The following is a 21,996-nucleotide window of genomic DNA, read 5'->3' on the forward strand; positions in this document are numbered from 1 at the left end:
GATTTGGATCCCACTGAAATCAGTACAAGTTGGACACTTAAAGACTTTTCTGAATTTCACGATCTCTACCATTCAACGACTATTACTCATGGAACATATTACTCTTATCAAAAGAAACAGATTGCTAACATCAGCTATCTATGGCAACTGCTGTGTATAAATACCTGCCTGTACATCCTGTGGGTCAGTCTGCCCACCATGGTTACTGTGCATGCACAATAACCGGATGGGTAGGATGGCTGGAGGGAAGCTGAGGACTCAAGCTATTACAACCAGCTACAAGAATTCGTAATGCTTGCATGTGTTCCTGTAGCCTTAAGAATACTCATGCAGAATACAGTTAAGATTTTGTTTAACAGTGCTTGCATTAGATGAAGCTGAAATTTTTTTTTTTTTTGGCAGTAGGTTTTAAATGGGCATTTACTTAAGTTTTGCAACTGTTTTAAAGATTTTCCTTTGCTTGGTGGAGCTAAATCAGACTTGATGAAAGATTCATTAAGAGCTATTTTAGGTTTTACAAAGGAAACTCAAAAGATTGAAACAGACTGTTCTACACCAGACAAAAATTTAAATTTAAATTAAGTTTAAATTTAGATGTTTGTTTGCAGGATATGTTTGCTACATATTAGCTATCATATTCAACCAGCAGAACAAATCAGCAAGCCTGAATCTGCCCGTAAGAATAAAAATTATAACCCTAAATATCATTACAATATCATTATCACACAGTATTTTTACTGCAAAATGGAAACGTCAGGAATCTCTAGTAAACGGGTAATCCCATAGTTATACAATGGCCAAAGAGTGATGGTTTTCCAACATTGTCTTTGGAAAACAATCCTGAACCACACACAGCTTCCTGAAGAGATCTGTGGAGGAAGGGGGCAGGGGAGAAGGAAGCAATAGTCACTTCTACACAAAATGTCCCCTTTACTAAAGCAGGTTTCATATAGTACCAAATTCACCTCCCCCAAAAAACTTAATACAACAATGCAAGGACACTTGGTGAAATTACTTCATTGCATGCAAGTGGTAAAACCCAGGTGCAGACACTCAGCATTCTCCCTCTGCAAGACTGAACTAATTCTGCAGCAACACAGCACAGCAAAAATTCAAGTTTGACTCAAAAATGGCAGGAAAAGGAACATCACCAGAAGTATTACAGTTTCTTGTGGTTTTTGGGGGGGTGGGGTTTTTTCTTGTTTGGTTGGTGGTTTTTTTGTTTGTTTGTTTTTAAGAATGTAACTATATCTTGACAGTGATAGTTTGGAGAACCATTCCCTCCTTTATAACCATGGAAAATGCATGTAACAAATTGCAGAGTTAAGATCAGAAAAACCATGCATGCCCTTCTTCTCTTAAATGCCTATAATCTTTTTAAATTTCCTTTTGTTTCTCATTTCATATTTTGCCCATCAAATGTTCTGTCCCTGTCCTGATTTCATATTTATTTGTTACCTGTTCTTTCTCTGGTCCCACACAATTTTTTGATACTCAGTTTCTCTCTGCCATGTAGCCCTAGTGCCTGGTTCCTTTCTCCGCACTTACAAGGATTTAGCAGATCCTTCTTCCTTTAGTGGCTGGTAGCTCTGGTTGATTTAGCCAGTGACTCTTCCCTTAGGGTATTTCTTGATTCCTCTATTCTGTTTATGCACTAACAAATCCACTTAGAAAAAAAAATTGTCTTTAAAAAGAGAAGGTAAACTCCCTTTGGAAAGAATTGCGCATCTGTGAAAGCAGATAAAAACTTCAGCTCAATATAAACGTGAAATATTCAACTGCTCAGTGAGAAAACAAAAGCACAGGCCCAAGGATCTCAAACCGGCCACCTGAAAACTAGAGGTCACATTGTAAAATTTGGCATTCAGCTTACTTGGAAAATGAACATACTACTTGCATAGCTGATCTATTTCAAAAATCTTACGTTTTTAAAGAATTTATGTAACTTCTAAAGGAAGACTAAGAATTCAGACCACTACTATTAAACTTCTAAATTAAGCTTATAAATTACTGCGTCATCATTAGAAACACTGTATAGCTTCATATTTCACCACAGTTAGGAGAGAAATAAAGACAACAGAACTCTGGGTCATATCTAGTTCCTCAAATGTTTTAAATGAGAGAATAACCTTGAATAAAAGTCAAAGACTATCCACTTGTACCTTAAACCATCTTCCAAAACCAATCACTATCCAACAGGTTATCTCTGCCAAGAAGCCTATTTTCCATACACCAATAGTGATGGGTTCTTCTTTCAGTAGTCAAACATCAACTTTGTTTTTAATTTAGCAAGTTTCCTCTTTTCAGAGATATGAGGAGGCTTACATTATGTAATGCCAATCAAGAAAGCTTGTCTATATCGTGACAAGATAATTATTTTTTAAATTCAGCCCTAAAAAGTATGTAGACAATAATACTTCTTAATAACAATTTGGTTTTGACTCTGCTTGCTCCAGCTTTTTGAAGGGAAAAGCACTTTCAGTTTCAGTGCTATTAAAAAACAAAGGCATATCATCTGTCACATGGGCATTGCAGATTTTACTAAATTGGTTCAGTTCCTCTTCAGTTTACTGTATTGCAATCTTCTCTCCCCAGATTAAAGGGAAAAGATACCTTCCCTACCTTTTTTTAATTAAAAAAAAAAAAAAAACCACAACAGAAGAAATACTAACATAAATATATTAGGAAAAACAAACAAGGTGGGCAACATGTATTCCCATTTTGGCAAATACAAGTAGAATACAGGTGGCAGAGAAAACACAGTTTTTATAAACAGAACGAATCTGAACTTTTCATCCAAACATTTGAAAGTACTTACACATAGGTGACTTAAACCTGTCACAACTAGCTATGAAGTATATGTTCAAAATATATAGGGATAAAATGCATTGTGTGTAGTCATCTCTGGAATGCAAGGGACCAGAACCTGAAGTGAACAATGTTAATTAACATCTGGAAGAAACAGTAAGTAGTATTCAGAGAAGCAGATTTGTGTCTTTAAAATCATATTTTTACCTAAACACTACGATTTGCAGCCCTCCCACTGTTGTTTTATGGTGACAGAATCCTTAACAACTGAAGAAACTGTTAGGATTTCATTTTCATACATCCATCCAGAGGACAAAAAAAAGACAGTTTACTAAAAGACAGCATTCTACAAAAATGAACCTGAAGGTAGATACTTTAATCTAGTTTTCATCCTCAACCAATACACCAATCATGTATGATAACAGTTGGCAAGACATCTTCAAGGAAAAAGTAATCTAAGGTCAGCTCATGAAAGCAAGCTTTTACTCGATGAGTGTTACTGAACCTTCTTTGGCTGCTGATAGCATCGTTGCTGTAAAGAAGCTTAGAAACTTCAAGCTCAGCACTGAAATAATGATTCAAAACATGGAATTCGTACAATAAACTTCATTCATACAGTGTAAGGGGGCAGACAAATGCACAAAAGCATGGTAAGATTGCAGTATTCCAGCAGCCCTCTTCTCAAGGGCATTTGAAGTATGCTTTACTGGTTCTACAGTCACCAAGACAGGTAAAAAGCCCAAGAAATTCATTCATGACTCCAGGCGTTTCAAAGCACCAGTCCATCTTTAAACTTCTCTTTACTCATGAAAGATATCTGTCTAAGGCTCAGTAACCCAACAGTTACATGAAGCAGCACTGGATGTCCTTTCAGCCAGCATCAGACACCAGTAAGGGAACTACGGCCTATTACTTAACCTTCTATGGCCAGGGAGTTCATGATTCCCCCTCAGTGTTTTTATTGGATAAAATTGTATTGTATGATAACACAAAGCTCTCCACAGTGTCTGAAATACCTACTCAGCCCCAGCAAGGAAGCTGCGCTGTTTATATAGCATTTTACATTCTTTTTCAATTGCACTTGTATTTAATAACAACAAGAATAAAAATTTACACTTTGTAGCCAATATTTATATTTTCCATTTGGCAGTTCTGATATTTTTTCATACCAAGTAGAGATAAAACCAACTTGGCAGACTGCATTTATCAATATTTCATCTGCTAAACCATTTCAGTTGGAAAACCAACTGTATTATCAACAGTTCTAAGAAGCATGCTTCTAAGTGTATTATGAGAGAAACTCACAAAGAACACAAAACCAAAATAAGCAAGTAAGACAATATAAGGGGGGCGTGGAGGGGGGGACACGACCCCAACAGTTCAGCATTTAAAGGTTTGTTATTTGTAATCCCTAAAATGGAAGTTTATCTAGTCCTGAGTACTTTAGAAAAACAACTTTATTTTTTAAACACTACATACACTTCCCAAGTTCCCAAAACCTCTTCCACACTACTGCACCAACAAGGAAATGGAGCACAGTCAAGAATTTCACCTATCGTTCTAGTAATTACCAAATTTGATATTTTTCAAATATTGACTCCCAAAAGTAAAACAATCCCATACTCATCACTACCAGAAACACAAATTTCACAGGACTAGCTCAGTCTTAAGTGATACTTTCTGTGAAAAACACCACAATTATACAGGTTGAAACTTCAGGAACAGTTGTACTGACAACAGACAAAAATGAAATTATACCATTCTGAAGACAAAACAGCAGTAAAATCTTATTTCAATGCTGACATATGTGATCACATGCATGCTTAGTGAAATCTTTGGATAGCTTTGCTGTGCATGATATTTATTTGTAGTAGATTTAATAATTCCTTATTAACAAAAATTTGTAATCATATCCTATTTTAAAATACCAAATCTTTCAACCTTCCTTCTTAATCAGTCAAACCTTGGATCTTCAAGCTAGGAGGAGTCTCCATTAGTTATAAGAGATTTCTGATGCTTTATCAAGGAAAAGTGCTCAGAACAATATAGTATAAGTAAAATTTACTACCATTATTTAAAGATGTGATTATTTCCCTGTTGATCCTCTCAGCAGGATCACCTCAACACTCCTCCTTTCACTTCAGAGCCTTCTCCCTTTAGAACCTGATCCCCCAGCCCCCACCAAAAAGAACCTCATTGCTAAGCCAGAGTCCTCAGATCATCACAATTAATGATCACTACCAAAGTTAACATATGTAATGAAAGCATGCATTAGTTGACAAAAAAGGCTATTGCAGTTCTACTACATCTACTTAAGACAAAATGATGAGTACTGTGGTATTACAAACAAAATAAGAAAAAGATACGGGCAGAAAAGAAAATTAAATTTTATGTACCCTATGTCTCAATCTCTTCCTGTAGATGTGATTATAAAGGACAAAACAGGATGGAAACACAGACAAAAAGAACAGCATCTCTTACCATTTCCTGAGATGCATACTTTGGATCTTCGGGATCAACTGACCAGTAGCAGTAATCAAAGCTGAAGGCCACAATCTTTTCTCTCGAGTCCCAAGTGCTATCAAGCCTACTGTCAACCTGATAACAGAAGGAAAATGACAGAAAAACCAATTCACTTTGAAGCTGACCAAAAAATAAGCATTTTAAAACTAACAGGAAGTTTATCTAGGATCTGTATTGTGGAAAAGGAATGGCAAATAGTTTATCCTCTTTATTCAATTCTCTTTGATGCTGAGAGTGAGGCAGAGACATACATGACGGACCTGCTGAAGCATTTTTGCTGAAGAATTCATTTACTACAACTAAGGTTCTCCAGGCTGTGTACAATAAACATAATTTAGTTAATCTTCACAACAGCTACATATTGGCAGAAAAGCTCTGCAACCGTTTTGATACTTCTCCACCATTATTCTGTTTCACTGAGAACCACATCACAGAAATGAGGCCCCAAGTGAGAAAACAAACCCAATTTTCTCACTGCATAGTTGAAAATGCAGGTCTCTTCCCCTATTTCTCCTTTGCTTTGCCATGGTTGCAAGCTAACGTTTCTGTCACTGGGACTGCACACTATAAACCTAACCTTTACAGGTTATTAACAATGACAGTGAAGCCTTTCTAGCATAATAGTCAGAAATGGTGACTGAAATTAAGGGAATTGTGCAAATCTTTCTGTATAATCTTGCCCAAGTGATTTGTAATAAAACAGATAAGCTTATGAACAAGGAACTACGCATTGTTGCTCTACTCATCAAAGGAGGAGAGTAACAAGTCAAAACATTACACAAAATTAACACCATCCACATGTAATTTTGACCTAATCGGTAACTTTATTGTAACCTTGACATTTGCGAAAACATAAGCAGAAAAAACGGTTCATTATAATTCGATACCTAAACAAACTGCTTCACTAATGGCCCCCAAAACTAGGGGTGTCAGTGCTGTCTGCCAGATTACTGGATAAAGGGCACTGTAAGCACTGAACTCTGCCACCAGCTGTGAAGTTTACAGGGAAAATTAATTTACAGGCCCATCTGACAGGTTTGTGGGTTTGGGGTTTTTTTTTAAACCAAGAAAGAGCAAAGCAAAATAGGACAGAAATAATTTTAGATTATCACTGAAGTAAAGGGGTTTCATCCATTTTAAACCCTGCATGATTCTAAAGTTATCACATTGAATTAAGTACAACCAAGGTTTCCTTTAGTCAGAAATAACATCTTGACAAACCTATTGATCATCTTCAATAATAGTATTTTGAACATGTCATGATTCAGAGATTTTTATGCAATTACCTTTTATTTTCTTAGGTTTTCTGCAGCAATAAGCAGAAGATAGCTTGGAGCACTGCCTTCCTATTGCAACATGTAAAAATAAAAAAAATACCCCTCCACCTCAGGGACAGCAGTCCCTGGTCACAGAGGTGATTACCCTTCCGGCAATAAGGGGTTTGTTCTCAACTACAAAGTGCACCTACCCCAGACACAACAACGTGAACATTAGTGTGTAAGTATTAATTTATACACTAACTTGGATTCATCAATGGCTGTCTAAATTTAGTTTATGCATAAAGCAAACTCAGTCCCTTCACAAAACTCACCAATTACGAAACCTCAAGAGAGAAAACACCCACAAGCCAGCCCTTGCGTCTCCAAATAACCCTTCTCTGCCTACTTTGAGCAGTCGGCCCCGCTGCTGTGGTTTCCCAAGTATCCCAAGGCAGCCCACAGCTCCTCTTTAAACAAATAAAATAGAAAACCCTCTAGGTCTAACAAGGCTCAGCTGGACCCCATTAGGCAGCTGCCTGACTGAGGACTCCACCTGCTGAGGGAGGCTCCCCCAGCGGGGGCAGGCAGCCTCAGGGGCCCAAATCCTCACAGCCATGTCCCAGGGACCAAAGCCTTCCCGAGGACAACCACCAGGAACAGACAGCATCACACCCAGAGGTCAAGTGTCTCTTTGAGAGCTTTGTCGCATGTACAAGGAATTGGGGAAAATTATTTCAGAAGGTAGTGAGAGTCTCAAACTCTGCAAATACAGCCTTTGAAAAGGAAATACACAGAAAATAAGCAACATTTTACATCCATGAGACCTCTCATACCACTAGTATTTTTCCCTCTTCTTTCTTCAGAAATGAGCACCTGAAGTCAATACAAGAATAATTATAATGGAAAAGGGTAAATAGTTCAAATCCTTTCATTCAATTTTTGCCAAGGTTTCTCTTCAAAACCTAATGTATTGTTTCTCTTGAATGAGCCATCTAAAATAACTGGGTTGCTTGCAGATATAAAGAAAAAGAAGACAAGAAATACAAAATGCATCCATCCTCGAGGATCCCCACAGTAATCTCATGGTTCATTTATTTGCCTTTTGAGCAGAATCATGTTTGACAACACAAAATTGCTTTGCTCCATTCTATTAACTTTGTGAAGGACCATGGCAGCTTTAAGTAGTTCAAGAGTCTAAACCAGAGGGCTGGTTCCCATGCACGCTGGCTCCAGCACTCTTGGAGGACGACAGCTACATTCAGTTTATTCTTATAGCTCTTCGTCTTTTACCAAGGCCTAAAGTGTAGCTGAACACATTTTGCTTCATTTCATGCAAGTCAGTTGCACTCTGAGTGCAAATATGAGCAGAGGAGAGACACAGGGAAAGAAATTATCCAGATGTTAGTAAGATAAGCACAAAGTCCTAAACAATTTACTAACAGCTTTGAATGATGGCGTGCAGCCAGATTGCAGAAGCTTTGACAAATATAAAATACAGAAAACACAACTACATGTTACATCCCCTGTCAAAAGAAAAAACCCACCACACAAACAAACCCCGAACCAAAACAATCCTCCCCACCCCCCTTTTGCTGCAATTATTCTAGATCTGTGCTGGTTTAAACTTCTCCCTTAATATTTCTATTAGAATGATCCAATAGCCAAGCAAACATAGAAAAGCATGAGAATATCAGGATTCTTATATGAGAAAGAGAAGACGACAAAAAGCATACCTTTATATTCCTCACTTTTGCCACTTTGTCATCAACTTCTACAATCACTCTTCCTCCTTCTGCACTCTCTCTGGAAACAGAATACATTAAAAAAAATCCATTTAAATATGAAGACACAAAAAGGTGCATGTCAAATTCGTAAAACCCAGAAATTTGTGTTTACTTTAACAAACTGCAAATTAGAGCTATAAACCAGCTACTTTTGCTTATAGACACTCTGTGACATAAAGCAGCATTTACAGATCTGCAGCCAGGTATCTCGGGGGGGGGGAGGGGAGAATGGGGGACGACACAGGACTGCAGTGATTAAACAGTTTCAAAGTGCTTGTCCTAAATACTTTGTTAGGATTTTATTTCTGATTAAGAGTTGTTTTAAATTACATTTACAAGGAAGTAGAGTGGAGCACTGGTAGACTGGCTATGCTTCGTGGAGTACTGATCCACGTCACAGACTTGTGTGCCACAAGTGTCATCAGGTCACACTGTCTGATTTTTACCACATAATCCAAAGTGTTTGTTGTAGTCCTCATAAAAGTACTCTTCAGAAAAGCAAAACTGTCCTGAAATGTAAATGGGCAGGATTGTTCCCCAAGTGCAAAGGACCATGCACTCACTTATACTGTCTAAAATTCCCACTGAACACAGCTATGAGTGGCTACCACAGCCAACTTCCACTTCCAAAATGAGTCATATTAGAAAAGAATGAAAAAAGGATGTCACCAAAGCAAAAAAAAAAAGCATATTTCTGGGCCGACAGCATGATAGCTACTTGAAGTTAAGGATGTTCTTATTTATAGGTGTGTTGATTCACGTCCCCCTCAATAATTATCATGGATTTTTTTATACGCAGCAAGATAGAAATGAGGAAGAAGATGTCAGTGGCCTACTTCTGACAGCAGAAAATTAAACGAACACTTTGGTACTGAGAAGCTAAGAACAGGAGAAAGCTTTTTTTTCCTTTTTATTTCTTCTATGGGTTTTTTTTGCACTCTGATACCGACAAATCTTGTAAGCTGCAATTTTGCCAGAAAGTTTTATTTTGATGAAGCCTAATGCCTTTGTAAAGCTGGAAGAAATTGGTTTAGAAATAAAATCAATTTTGTCCTTAGTGCAGTTTTGTCACACTTTGTTTAAAATTAAGCTGAAGGCATAGACGCTGTCATTTGAGATTAGCTGTATATGTATCCCCTGATAATCAGCTGGATCAGTATCCTCAGGTCAGTTAAAAACCAGATAAGATAAAACAAGAGTTAGAAAATTCAAACCCAGTTGACCACCGTTCATTCATGGCCCTAGATCTGTCTTTTAACAGATTTCCTTACATGTGTACAGACGTATTTACTCCCCCACTAATTACAATCCCCTTGCACTGACAGCTCTAACTTCCAGGCAGCACATAGCACATGTCCTGCCTCTGGGGTCTCTCCTCTCCAGTTCTCACGCATTACCCCACGCATTCTGTACCAAAACAACATTCAAAACAATGCCTTAGGACACTTAAGACTTCCACAGAGACAATCGCTGTGGCATTTGAGCTTTACAAGCATAAAGAAGTTTTAAATTCATTTCTGAGCATAGGCTATCCCTGTTTTGCAGGTAGAGATAATGCTTTACCTTAAAGTCTCTGTGCTTCACGTTACTAATTTTGAGCACCTGCCTTGAGACAAACTGAACTTAGTACTTTCTGTAATACATACTTATACAAGGCACTTCACATAGCAATACAAACACTGCTCCCAGAGGTTTTAGTTAAGCTGTGAGTGTTCAGCAGTTCAACACATCAGTCACTAGATCCCCGAGTTAGGCCCCAGGAGAAAGAGGAACACTCAGAGGAGAAAGAATTTGCATTATGCACAGCTGAGTACTGAACAGAGGCCTCATAAGGCTCCCTAAAGAACAAATGAAGGAGGAAAAGTGCCTAAGGATACAGGCTGTGAGTATTTAAGGTAGAAATTTGCAACTGATGCATTTAATCTGGACATGTGCAATTCTGTAGATGTTTTGAAAAGCAAGTGTTTTCCAATACAAGTAAGTTTGGGGACTTGCATATCCACATACAAACCTCAGCCAGGTGAGCTAATGGACAAAGCTGGCAGTTGCCCTGTACAGCACACTGGATCTAAGAGGAAGTGGGACATTTTGACAGAGAATTTCACAAGAACTTACGAACAGCAGAAGACAGACAAACCCAGAGGGATCCTTCAGGAGGGAGCTTGCTTCAGTTATATATACTGTTTCCTCCACTGCCGCATTAAGATCTTGGCTCTATCCTGCTTCTAAACCTCATGAACATTCCCTATTTTTCAGTCCTACTGTTAACCCTCCAGCCTTACCACCCTAGTTACAGTTCACTGAGTTCCCGTCCTCCTCTCCCTATACACACACATGATCTCTCACAGGTACCTGCTATCTGTTCTCTCTGACATCTTGTCCGTGGGCCCACGTTCAATTTTAGTGCCTTCAACTGCTCTGCAGGTCTCGTCTCCCTTCTCCTACTGCATTGTAGCTGGTTTTAGGCCTATCTCTCTGCTCCAGAGGTACATGATCTTACTCTCAGCAGCTCTTCCACTTCCTATCCCAAGTTTACTTGTACACTCCACAATTAAATCAGTGTTTCTTCCTGGACACCAGCTGGGGTCAGCAAACAGATTATTGAGAATAAATGGGACAGAAGACCTTGGTCTCAGTTCCTATACCTGGGTTTCAATTGTGACTTGGACAACACTGAGCTCAATTTATCAAGGCGGTGCTCAGCTGATGAGTTTTTTGACTAACAGGGATGCTGCAAGCACAATTTGGTCAACACTAGAGGATACAAGCTCAGATGCACTCAGAGAAAGCAGATCCCTTAAAACTTTTATCTGCTATGTTCTTACAAGTCTTCACTGAGCATGTTACAGAATTTCAGTTATTTAGAACTTGGTCAGAAATGGGTAGATTCAGATGGGGAATTAAAAAAAAATGCACACCAGATTTCCAGTTTTAAATAAATTGGGAAATTCAAATAAAAAGTCACTCTAAGTTGCTCTTAAATATTTTAAAAACTAATTTTCCCTTAACCTCATCTTCTGTAGCAGCTGAACTGTTCTGGACAAAGCTTAAAAATAATTACAAATATCTAGCCTGAGGCAGGTATTAATGAATGGAAGATTCTACCCAAATGGTTGAAATCTGGCAAAGCTTTTAATAGTTTTAAATACCAGGATATTCTAATTGCAGACATAAAGCAACCTCAACAAGAAGCAGTGCTCTCAACCCCACCTATAATAATTACATCAAACTCACTGCCTTCAGTCCACATGCATTATATACTTATATTAAAATAAATACAAACACAGTAAAATACAAACCACACAAAATTACCCCACCACCTTTTACCACAGGGTAGCAAGGATTCCTCACTACGCAGACAAAAAGCTCTATGCAGCAGCTAAATATCTTTGTTCAAGTCTTACAAGACAAGAAAGCAAACAGGGAGAGAACTAAAGTCTCCCCTTGCTCTGGGTGCAGATTCGCAAGCACCCAGACTTTTATATTCACTGCAGGCTGTTGCTGCAAGAGGCAATTTCTCTTTGCTCTTCCAGCCTCCCACATGTGCTCCCACTTGTTTTCCTGCATCTGATCTAGCAATCACACCCCCATGCAATGACTCAGATCAGCTGTGATCATAAAACAAACACACCAAAATAAATAAGCAAAGTGCCACAGGACCAGCCAGCCCTTCCAGAGCACTAAGCACAGTGGTCACACGGTTGCTAAGCCAAAGCAAGAGAAAAGGCAGGAACACGCCGTGGTGGGAATGGAGACCCCTCCCTTCTGCAGCAGCTTACAGCCAGAGAGCATTGCGCATAAACAAAACTGGACCTGCAGCCATCCCTAGCTCTACGAACCATACATTCAACCTCCCTCTAAACACGTGTTTATATCATGCTTCATTTAGGTACAAACCAGAGAACGTTGGGAGAAAAAGCACGGTTTAATATAATACCTAAAGCCCAGGAGGCAAAGCAGACTCCCAGCTGTTCTAGAAGTTCTGACCTTAACTCCAGGTAGCAAACGCTACAAGAGCTCTCTCAGCAAAACCTGTGTTTGTCAGTACAGTCTTACACCTATGTGCACCACAGTTTGCATGTGACTGATAAAACAATCCTTCATCCCTAGGAATGGGTGTTCTGCTCCACAGGTATGAAAGCTGTATTCCTTGTACCAATAAAATCAACTCCAAAGTGCACTTCTCTAGTAACACATTTGACTTCCGCTGCTCAGAAGTCACAGTGATCCTAACATTTAGTTTCCCCATTCTCCCTTCTTCCCCACTTCTTGAAAAAAAATCATGCTGTGTTTGGGAAACGCCTCTCTCCTTCTAAATTACTGTGCATGAAAACAAGTTCTCTGTACAAAATAGAGCTGTAGAAAGACCATTTAATGGCACATGTCCCAGGAAAGACCTGGATCTTCTCAGACACAGAAAGGTTTAGAGAAATGCAGACCCAGCAATAGAACAGTGACACAAGTACAGAACGCAGTGGCAGGGCTGTAATGGGCAGCTACAAGACAGACCTGACAGAAGCAAAGCTGCTGTGGCAGTCCAAAAAACAGGGGCAGCCCGAAGGAAACCTCCTCATATCATTAGCTGTTCTACAGCTAATCATTTCTGCAGCCAACATGTGAAGCTAATGCAAGCCCAGAGAGACAACAGACACTCTGCAAGATGTAGAAGAACGAGCCAGCAGAAAAGAATCACAGGAGGATCAAGACCCTTGAGAAAGACATTTCCATGGCTTGCTGCATCTCACTGGGATGACTTCAGAGAGAGAGTACAGAAGAAGTGCAAGGAGGTATGCAGAGCTGGAGGAAGCAGTGGGTGGAAAGAAAGGGGGCAGTTGTTTATTTTAGACTTTATAAAATTTGCCCCACTTCTGCACCCTCTCAAATAACAGTCAGGCACTTGGAGAAGAAAGGAACTGACTTTTAAAAAGTTGCCCGTTTATTTTAAAAATATGTACATGCAATTAAGCAAAAATACTGGCTTCATTAGCAGTAGTCACGTCATACAACAAAACAGCTTCTACAAATACAGACGACCAAAGTAGTCACCAAAGTGATCAAACATACCAAAGCCAATATATACCACTTAAGTACATGAGAAATCTTAAATAATTTTTTAAAGAACTGAATACATGTCTACTCATACAAACTTTGAAAATAACCCTGCAATGTAATCGTTGCAACTACTTATGCTTTTCTACCAATTCCTGTCACCCAAATTAACTCCAAACCCAATCTCAGCCTGTACTGAGACAGAGAAGCTCAAAAGCATTATGGCAACACTATCAATTCCTCCCCTCTTGCAGAGATTTTTTTGCTGATCTGGGCAATTGTGTAGGTTCTGTTTTTTGGAGCAATTCAATCTTTTTTCTAGACTTTTATTAAAAAAAAAAAAAAAAAGTAGCCTTCTGTGGCTTACTGTGATGGAGAGCATTTTCACACTCTGCTTACAAATACAACCAAAAGCACACCCGTAGTGAGCATGGCAGGATGCCTGACAGCGGTCACTGCTGCTGATTCCGGGATTCTGTCACTTCCCAGGATGTGACCCATAACTATGATAGCTATAAGTAAGGTACAACATTTACAGAACTCCCTCCGCTTGTACCTGGGACACTTTGTGCCATCTAACAGCACACCTATGCAATCACCATGCCAGCCGCTGAAGTATAATCCTGAGGCAAATCTAACGCAAGGTTTTTCTTGGTCATAAAGTCTGAAGGTTTTATGGGGAAAACTTCAGGTAGTCACATTTATCTTTTCCCTTCCATTAACAGTATATTGTACAGTGTCTCTGCCTCTTGTTTATAGGTGGCCTTGGCAGAGGTATCTTTGAGAAGCTGCCATTTTTGCACCTCCTGAGCAACCGACCAATGCATGATGTATTTTCTAAGTTTTGCTAGTCTTCAGAGAACACTGTCCCAGACAAAATGGCCTGAGGACACATCTGTTGAGAGACCAAAGGTGCAATGAGAAGAGCACTAAGAGTCAGTCCATACAGCTCCATCAGAAATTGTGGAGAAGAATGTCAAAGCCTTCAGCCATTAGACCTTCTGCACTCTACTGACAAGGTAAGGTACCTACAACCACAACTTTCCCAAACACAGCCTCCCTCCACGACACCAGCATAATCTGTATCCTTATCCCTACTGCTGTAACCTGTGAAAGTTGAGCCGCTAATAGCATGAACATCCTCACTTTGGCTAACACAGGATTTTTTACTTAAAAAAAAAAGTATCAACAATTAAGTAAATTTACCTGAAGTTTGTTTTCAACATTTCTCGTTATTTAGTACTACCCAATACCATTTTGGATATTTCCCTTTAAGTCATAATTGTTTTACTGTGTCTTGCAAATAGGAGTGCACACCCAGTCAGCAATCCTCCTACCAAATTCAGAACAGATGTTTATAAATAATTTAAAAACCTATACTGAAGCCAAGTACACAGAGTTCACCAAGACAGCACGCTGCTATACTAGACATGCTGCTCAAGTTATCTTTCAAGGCTACTCACAGCTGCACCAAGCTTTCATTGGCTCTGATAACAGCTAACACAATCTGATAGTCAAAAATCACCATTCCTAGTGATCACCGTCATCCTCATGTGGTTTCCCCCATTCTTCTTTGTGAACATTATGTAGCAATAAAAATACGAATATTTGGCGCAAAGATAAACATGAGGCATTGTCAGTGCTCTTTTCAGATACAGGCCTGCTCAAACAGTTAAAGTCTTTACTTGATCTTACTAGACTTTTGATATATATATTCATGAGCTAAGAGAGGAAGCACAGGATGGCCTCCTCCAGTCACAGTAAGCTCTGCAACCCTGCCCATGTGATGGCAAAATACAAGAACAGTGTTTCTGTCTGCACCATCTCTGAAGTCTTGTACTGCTAGAACAAGAACATCATGCAACTTCCTTGAGCAGTCCAAATCAGAAATACTCCTGATGGTCCATCAGTGCTTTGAACAGCTGTGGAATAATGATGCTTTCTCTTTCATGCAGAAGCATTGAGGGGAGGAGGAAAGAGGAGAGGAAGAAGTCTTTTCATTTGTCATACCACCAGCATTTAAGGATGCATGAAATAAGGAGGATTTAAAACAAAGCTACAGTCCACTCAGTCCAGTTTCATCCACCCTTGATTTCCCAACTGTTTACTGAGTAATGAGATAGTATAATTCACGGACTTATGCATCAAAGAAATTCTGTGCAAATACCGTGATTTCCATGCAAGCCAGAATTTGGATACAGTGGTCAGTTTACATTCCACAAGGACAGAACTTCAACCTGCGATCATAGTTAAATAAATGACTGTGACACCGAACGCTGTGATGCACTGTTGCATCCCTCTTGCTTAGGTACCTCTTTCATTGTATTAAAAGCAGCTACTACAGTAAACCCTTAAATTCTAAAATCAGAGGTGCAAAACTCCATTATTTTGTTTAAAATCTGTGCTACAGATAGGAAGATGGCAAGAAAATTTTAGAAGTGCACTGCTTTTAAAAGTTCACATAAAGCATTGGACTAAAGAAAAGGAAACTGGGGAAATTCTACCCAAAACTCACATAAATTCTCTGGGCACAGTGGTGGTGTCTCACCATGTACTGCACAAAGGTTCCACAAGACTAGCATCCAACCACTCACCATTCCCCGGGGGGGGTGCTCAGTGATCTCTATGCGTGCAGACACGTCATCTTACATGTCTACAACTTCTCTCAGATAAAGTATGTGGTCTTACAGAACGAAACTACCCGGCAAAGACATGGCTCTGGCCAGGTGATTTAATGACACTGTACCCCATTTTTCTTTGCTGCATACAAAAAACCTGATCCCTGCTCCAAAACATTCCGATGCTCATAAAGTATTCTTAGGACTTGGGAGGAAAAATGTTCTATGAAAATGCAAAATATTAGTTAGAAGGCTTCCAAAAGCTGGTTTTACTTTTTTTGTTTTAGGACATTTTTGTAGCTGCTTTTGCACTGGCAACAAGGGAAGTGAAACAAGAGAAGAGACAGTTAGCTTCTTACTCTGGGAAGTAAACCACCAGTAGCTAGCACCTTGTGCTCCTATCTTAAATGAGTACAGGCCCAGTATTGTCACATAACATCAGCAGAAGCATCATATTCTGTGGAATGGGTGGTGGCGGCCACTCAGGACATGCAGAGTCCTGCCCTTTTAAAGAGCTAGAAGGTCTGCCCTTTACTGGAGTTAGAAAATTTGCTTCATGCAACTGCAAGAATAATACATCTGGGAAAGGTTGCTGATGCAGTACCCTTATAAAAACACAGATGTGGCTTATGAAAACCACCTGCTAATGCCAAGTACAGATACTAAGAGAAAAGAGCAGCCACCTCAATGATAGTTTACATGAAACTCTAAATAATAGACCAGGCAAAGGAAAATAACTAATTTGAGAGAGAGGGGAAAAGATGTCAAGATAACCTTAACAATAGGCTAGGTTACAAACAGGATACACAAATGTTAAAACACATTTGTTTGGAAGAGGGACCTCCTTTATAAAAACAAAATTAGAATCTCAACTTTTCTTTTAAAAATCCCAGCTCTTCAGTGGAAAAGAAGCCTGAAATCATGAGCAATGCATAACCAATGCAATTTGTACAGATTTTCAGAAAGCAGCTCTTGGAGGCCTGAGACAGCTCTTTCCCACCATTAGGTACCAACCCCAAAACCCACGGCTTTTGGGACAGAGTTCAACTACCACCACCTGAAGAAAGGGACTGTCATGTAACAGAAGGACACAGAGGAACAACACTCACTCAGCTATCACAGGAGATAAAAGTAGATAAAAGCCTGCCATTTCTCTAGGTGTGACAGGACGACAGCACCAAAGTAGCAAGGAATATATATATATATATATACACACACACACTAAATATATATAATTGAGAAGGGTAAGGAAAAAAGGTCAGGGTAGAAGAAAGACACTTCACTATACTATGTTCAATGGCCTGCCTTAGTCTAAACCTTGGAATAGCACGAGAACTATGTAACAGTCCTAAGCAAGCTAAAAAGTGTTTTCTGCTCTTGCCTGTTATATATTTTTTCCTATATTTATACCTTTTCTTTTCACAGAGACATTCTGGTCCCTTTGAAATCAAGGACAATTTTGTCATCTTGTTCAAAGAAAGTATTTTGTTTTGTATTTGAAAAATACATCCACATGGAACATATGTTGAATACCTATAAAACCAAATTATACTCCATCCATTTTTGAGAGAATTTTTGACTGTAATATATTTGTTGTGCTAATGGAAAATATGTACAAGTTTCTAAGGAAGTTATTTCCAATTATGTCCAGTTAATGGAGATAAGAGCAATATTCCATTAACAGGGAGCTAATTTATCCAACACACACTTGGGTCACAGAGCAAAGTTTAAGTCACCTCAAGGAAAGTACCCAAAGCAAGAAAAAAATTCTCACATCTACCTTTAGAAATATAAAGGAAAAAAAGTTCTCTCTTTGCAAACACTGTTGTGTTTTTTTTTCCCAAGAAAGTTAAATAAAAACACTTTAAAAACACTATCCAAAAAGCATAGAAAAGCTAACTTAAGCAGAAGTTGAAGTTGTAAACCAAAATAAACTGTACAAATACTAATGATGCCAATATCTTGTGTCATTATACACTTGCATCAAATACATTTGAAGTAGTGTATCACAACAACAATTTGAATAAAGTAGGGTGGTGGCTTTTTTTTTTTTTAATATAATTGGAAAAGCTTTGAAATGTTAACCTAATTGTCTATGGCTATCCTTCCTCAGAATACATTCTTCTTAACAGTGGCATTATGAAGTTTTAAGACAGAGATACAACCACCTGAGCAGGGTTGGTTCAAAAAGTGCTTAAAAAGTGCAGCAGTGAGCAACTAGTGAAGAATAAACATTTTAAAAGGAATACGCTTAAATAATTTGTTTTGGTGGGGGTAAGAGGGAGAACAACAATAATCTCCAATCTGCTGTTGCTTTAATTTTATTTTGATACAGCATTTAACATCTGTTATGCATAAGATTCAAGGAATGTTTTCTACAAAATTTGCTACAAGTTATCACTCTTGTCAGCACTAGGCCATATTGCTGTACCTACGTTCTTGTGGTTATACATGAGCATGTAAAATAGCTAATAGCACAGTCTATAAACCAGCAACAAGTCTTGCAAAATAATCCTTCCTTTTACTTACCACAATGTGATTACAAAGAACAAAGAGGGTGGACCACAGCAGAGAGACTAATTAATGAAGCTGGCCCTGCAGCAGATTAATAAAGGCATACCCAGTAAAAACCAACAGTGATTTTGACTTTGCATCATTTCCAGAATGATTTTTAAAGTAATTTTATTTCTCCACAAAGTTTTCCTTTTGAATAGAAACAAATATTAAATATTTACATCATAATGTACCAATCAGCTGAGCTCCTCTCTCACCTATTCACGGCAGCTACGTTCAACATGCTGCTCAGGTTAGCCTGGCACACCACGCATGTTTCTGGAAATGGTAAGTGAGAAACTTTCCCTACAATTCCCTTCCAGCCTTGGGCTTGATCACACCTGTCACTTGAGTTCTTAGGACCTTAACTCCTCCATCCCTATCCCATCCTTAAGCCTGATTACCTGCTACATCCCAATAGGAAGGCAATTAGAGGACTGTGCCATACAGAGCAGCAGTAACGAGGAAAACAACTGCTGCAGCTCAGACTGTGATAGTGAACACCTGCACAGCTGGAAGTGTGGTTCAGCTTTGCCACTTGGGACTACCAGATATTTCTTTGATGCTTACATTTGTCAGGGTGTGGAGGACAAGCTCAGGAACTCCTGAGGGGATTGGGAAATAAAGAGCTGCCCAGGAGGCTTCAAGTTACAGCTTGGAAACAATGCAAAGCTGAAAAGGCAAAGGGCAGCTTTCAGGTTAATTAATCTGTTTAGCAACTCTTTCAGGTGACATGTCTATGAGGTTTGTAGAGGATGGGAGAGTTCATTTGTGAGTTATTAAAGACACCAGGAAAGACCCTTTCAAATAAGAGCTCCTTGTCAGCCTCTCCTTTTCCAGGCCACATAGGCAGCTGAAAAGTGGAGAAAGTATTTTCAATGGCAGAATGTGTCTTCTGTTTTGCTAGGTCCTGCACAAGTAGCTCCCAAACTTCAGGGGCCATCAAAGTACTTTAAACTCTCAAAAAGTGTCACAGGGCAACTTGCATGCCCTAGCATCAAGTTTTTAACTAACACCACTCTAATTTTAGAATTCAATTAAACAAACTTGCTGTGAATGATTTTAGGCCAGGCCTAAATCCACAATCGGTGAAGGAATGCAATGTCTTCTAGTCACTGGTGCATGCTAAAAAAGAGAATCCTATAGTAATGCATGAGGCTTTTCATTGTGGTATAGAGCAGTGTTTTTTAAAATCCTTCCTTCCCATCTTTAAGACTGGTTACGTAGCAGCTCTCCAACTACACCGTGTCAAGGGAACGCATCCTGGGTACACACAAGTGAACTGAGACCAGCTGGATGCAGAGCAGAAGATGCAGTGGAAGCGGATCATGGAGGAAAAGGCACGAGGCAGCTGTGCTCCATGCTGGTCCCAGCGATACTGTCCTGGACACACTGACCACTTGCCTCCCAGTGGGCCTCCCATGCACAAACACAGCCCTCCCTTCCTCCTCTCACGTAACACGGGGCTGAGCAGCCACAACTCGGTACTACAATTGTGATGGGAGACTGCAGGGAGAAACATTTTTGAAACCAGCAGCACATAAAAACTAGCATTGGTTTCTGCTGGCCTACATAAATAGTAAAAGGGCATGTCTAATACTAGAGGTGTTTCTGTAGCATACGAACACCCAACACAGCTTTAAGAGAGCTGCCCAGGCACAAGGAGAGCCCTAGACACAGTACTGAAATACTTGAAGGGTAATGTACCCTCTTTCTCAGCCAGTCACACTGTTTCCAGGTCTGGAGGGTCAGATCTGCTATCACAGCATCACACTGCAGACAGTGGTGTTGGCACGCTCCACAGCAGAAATCAAGAAAGAAAAAGAAACAACATTCCTAGTTCACATACTTACATGCTTCTGACTGACAGCCAAAAAAACCATTACACTTTCCTTGCAAAAGTCTAATATCTAACAGACCAAGCATTAAGATGTCTGGAAATAAACCATGAAGGGATTTCATCAGTTCTCAGCTCCTATTTAATACCTGATTATTACCTATCACTATAGTAAATTTATAGCACCCACTCAAGCTTCCATATTTCGTTCTGAGGGGGTAAGTGTATTTACCCAGAACAAGTATCCATGTAACCACAAAGTAACAAATCTTTTTTAGTATGTAGACTAGTAAACGTGTAATAAAGACTTCTTTAAAGCAATGTCACTGCAGGGAACATATCTGAGGGAATTTTATCCCAGGACAACTTTTTGGTGATAAAAAAATCATTTAGTCTGTTACAGGATGACTGATGACATTATGAAGAGCATTGGCTACAAGATATTTAAAGTTTAGGCAAAGGAAAAACTTCTGCATTCTGTACAACTGTACTCGCTTTATAACTATCAGGGATTATTTGTGCATAGGAGCTCTCTGTCAAAGAATGCATTGTGATGGGTGCCGTACAGGCACAGAACAAAAAGATAACTCTTTGCCTTATGCTAAATAACAAGTTGCAGATGTGATTAATATGGATTATTAAAAAATGGAACCTTTAAACAGAAAGCAGGATTTTTATGATATCCTGTATTAACATCTTTTAACATCTGAATATTCTGTGATTTTTAAGATGCAAACCCAACCTTCATCTGCCATTGTAAATTAAATGAAAAGAAGCAATGAGCAAGTTTATATGATAGTCTAGAAACAACCAACTAACCCTCTAGTTCTAGCTTTTACCCACAGCTTTTCTATTTTTGGGACTGTTAAAAAGCAAAGTTTAGTATTTTTGGCTGGAACTGTGATTGTACACATTACAGTACTTCGATCCAGTTGAATTGAAATTTTTCTGCAGGAATTTTTTCTTTTTAAAGCACCTAAGAGATCCTAGGAACTCTGGCAATGTGGGTACCTGTTAGAGGCGATCACAGTACGTGTGCGTAGAAAGGGTGAGAGCTTTGTGTGACCACAATATGGAAGTGGTATAAGAAGCTGAACTAGAAAGAGCAGGCCCTTATCCCCACTGAAAGCTTTAGTCCTTTCAATGTCTACCAAGGTTACTTTAAGCCTTCATATATTTGGTATTTGCCCCAGAGTCATTACATTTGGATAATTTTGGTCAAGGCTAGAAAGCAACTTCTCATGTCAGAGCCTTCACAGAGAATACCCAATCACTTCCCCTTCCCATTTATAAAATATAAAAATCCCTCTTGAAATGCTTTTGCTGACCTCAGCTGTGGCAACACAGTACAAGGAACAAATGGCCTATTGCCTTTGGGGTCAAATACCACAAAACTGGTCTCTTGCCTCCCCATCTCATCTGTTACACCGCCACAGGTTGATTAAATGGAATTACTTAACGGTCTCTTCCCACATCATCCCCTGGGTTTCCACTCTCACCTTCGTACAAACATTTCTGCTTCAGCACCAGATTAGCTTCTCCAATGTGCAGGAGGCTGTCTGCCT

The 21,996-nt window shown here is 39.2% G+C and overlaps 1 protein-coding gene across 2 annotated transcripts in view; it reads right to left on the bottom strand.

The window, feature by feature from the left end:
- STARD9 (StAR related lipid transfer domain containing 9) overlaps window positions 1–21,996 on the bottom strand; it is a 118,896-nt gene that overhangs the window by 94,821 nt on the left and 2,079 nt on the right. For both annotated transcript variants that reach the window (XM_069784355.1, XM_069784354.1), the window contains exons 2-3: window positions 8,324–8,393; window positions 5,290–5,406 (exon numbers count right to left, since the gene is read on the bottom strand). In XM_069784355.1, the coding sequence (XP_069640456.1) occupies window positions 5,290–5,406; window positions 8,324–8,393 (187 nt within the window). The remainder of the gene's footprint in view (window positions 1–5,289; window positions 5,407–8,323; window positions 8,394–21,996) is intronic.

This window comes from Haliaeetus albicilla, chromosome 5, assembly GCF_947461875.1.
Source record: "Haliaeetus albicilla chromosome 5, bHalAlb1.1, whole genome shotgun sequence".
In the NCBI taxonomy this organism is placed as follows: domain Eukaryota; kingdom Metazoa; phylum Chordata; class Aves; order Accipitriformes; family Accipitridae; genus Haliaeetus; species Haliaeetus albicilla.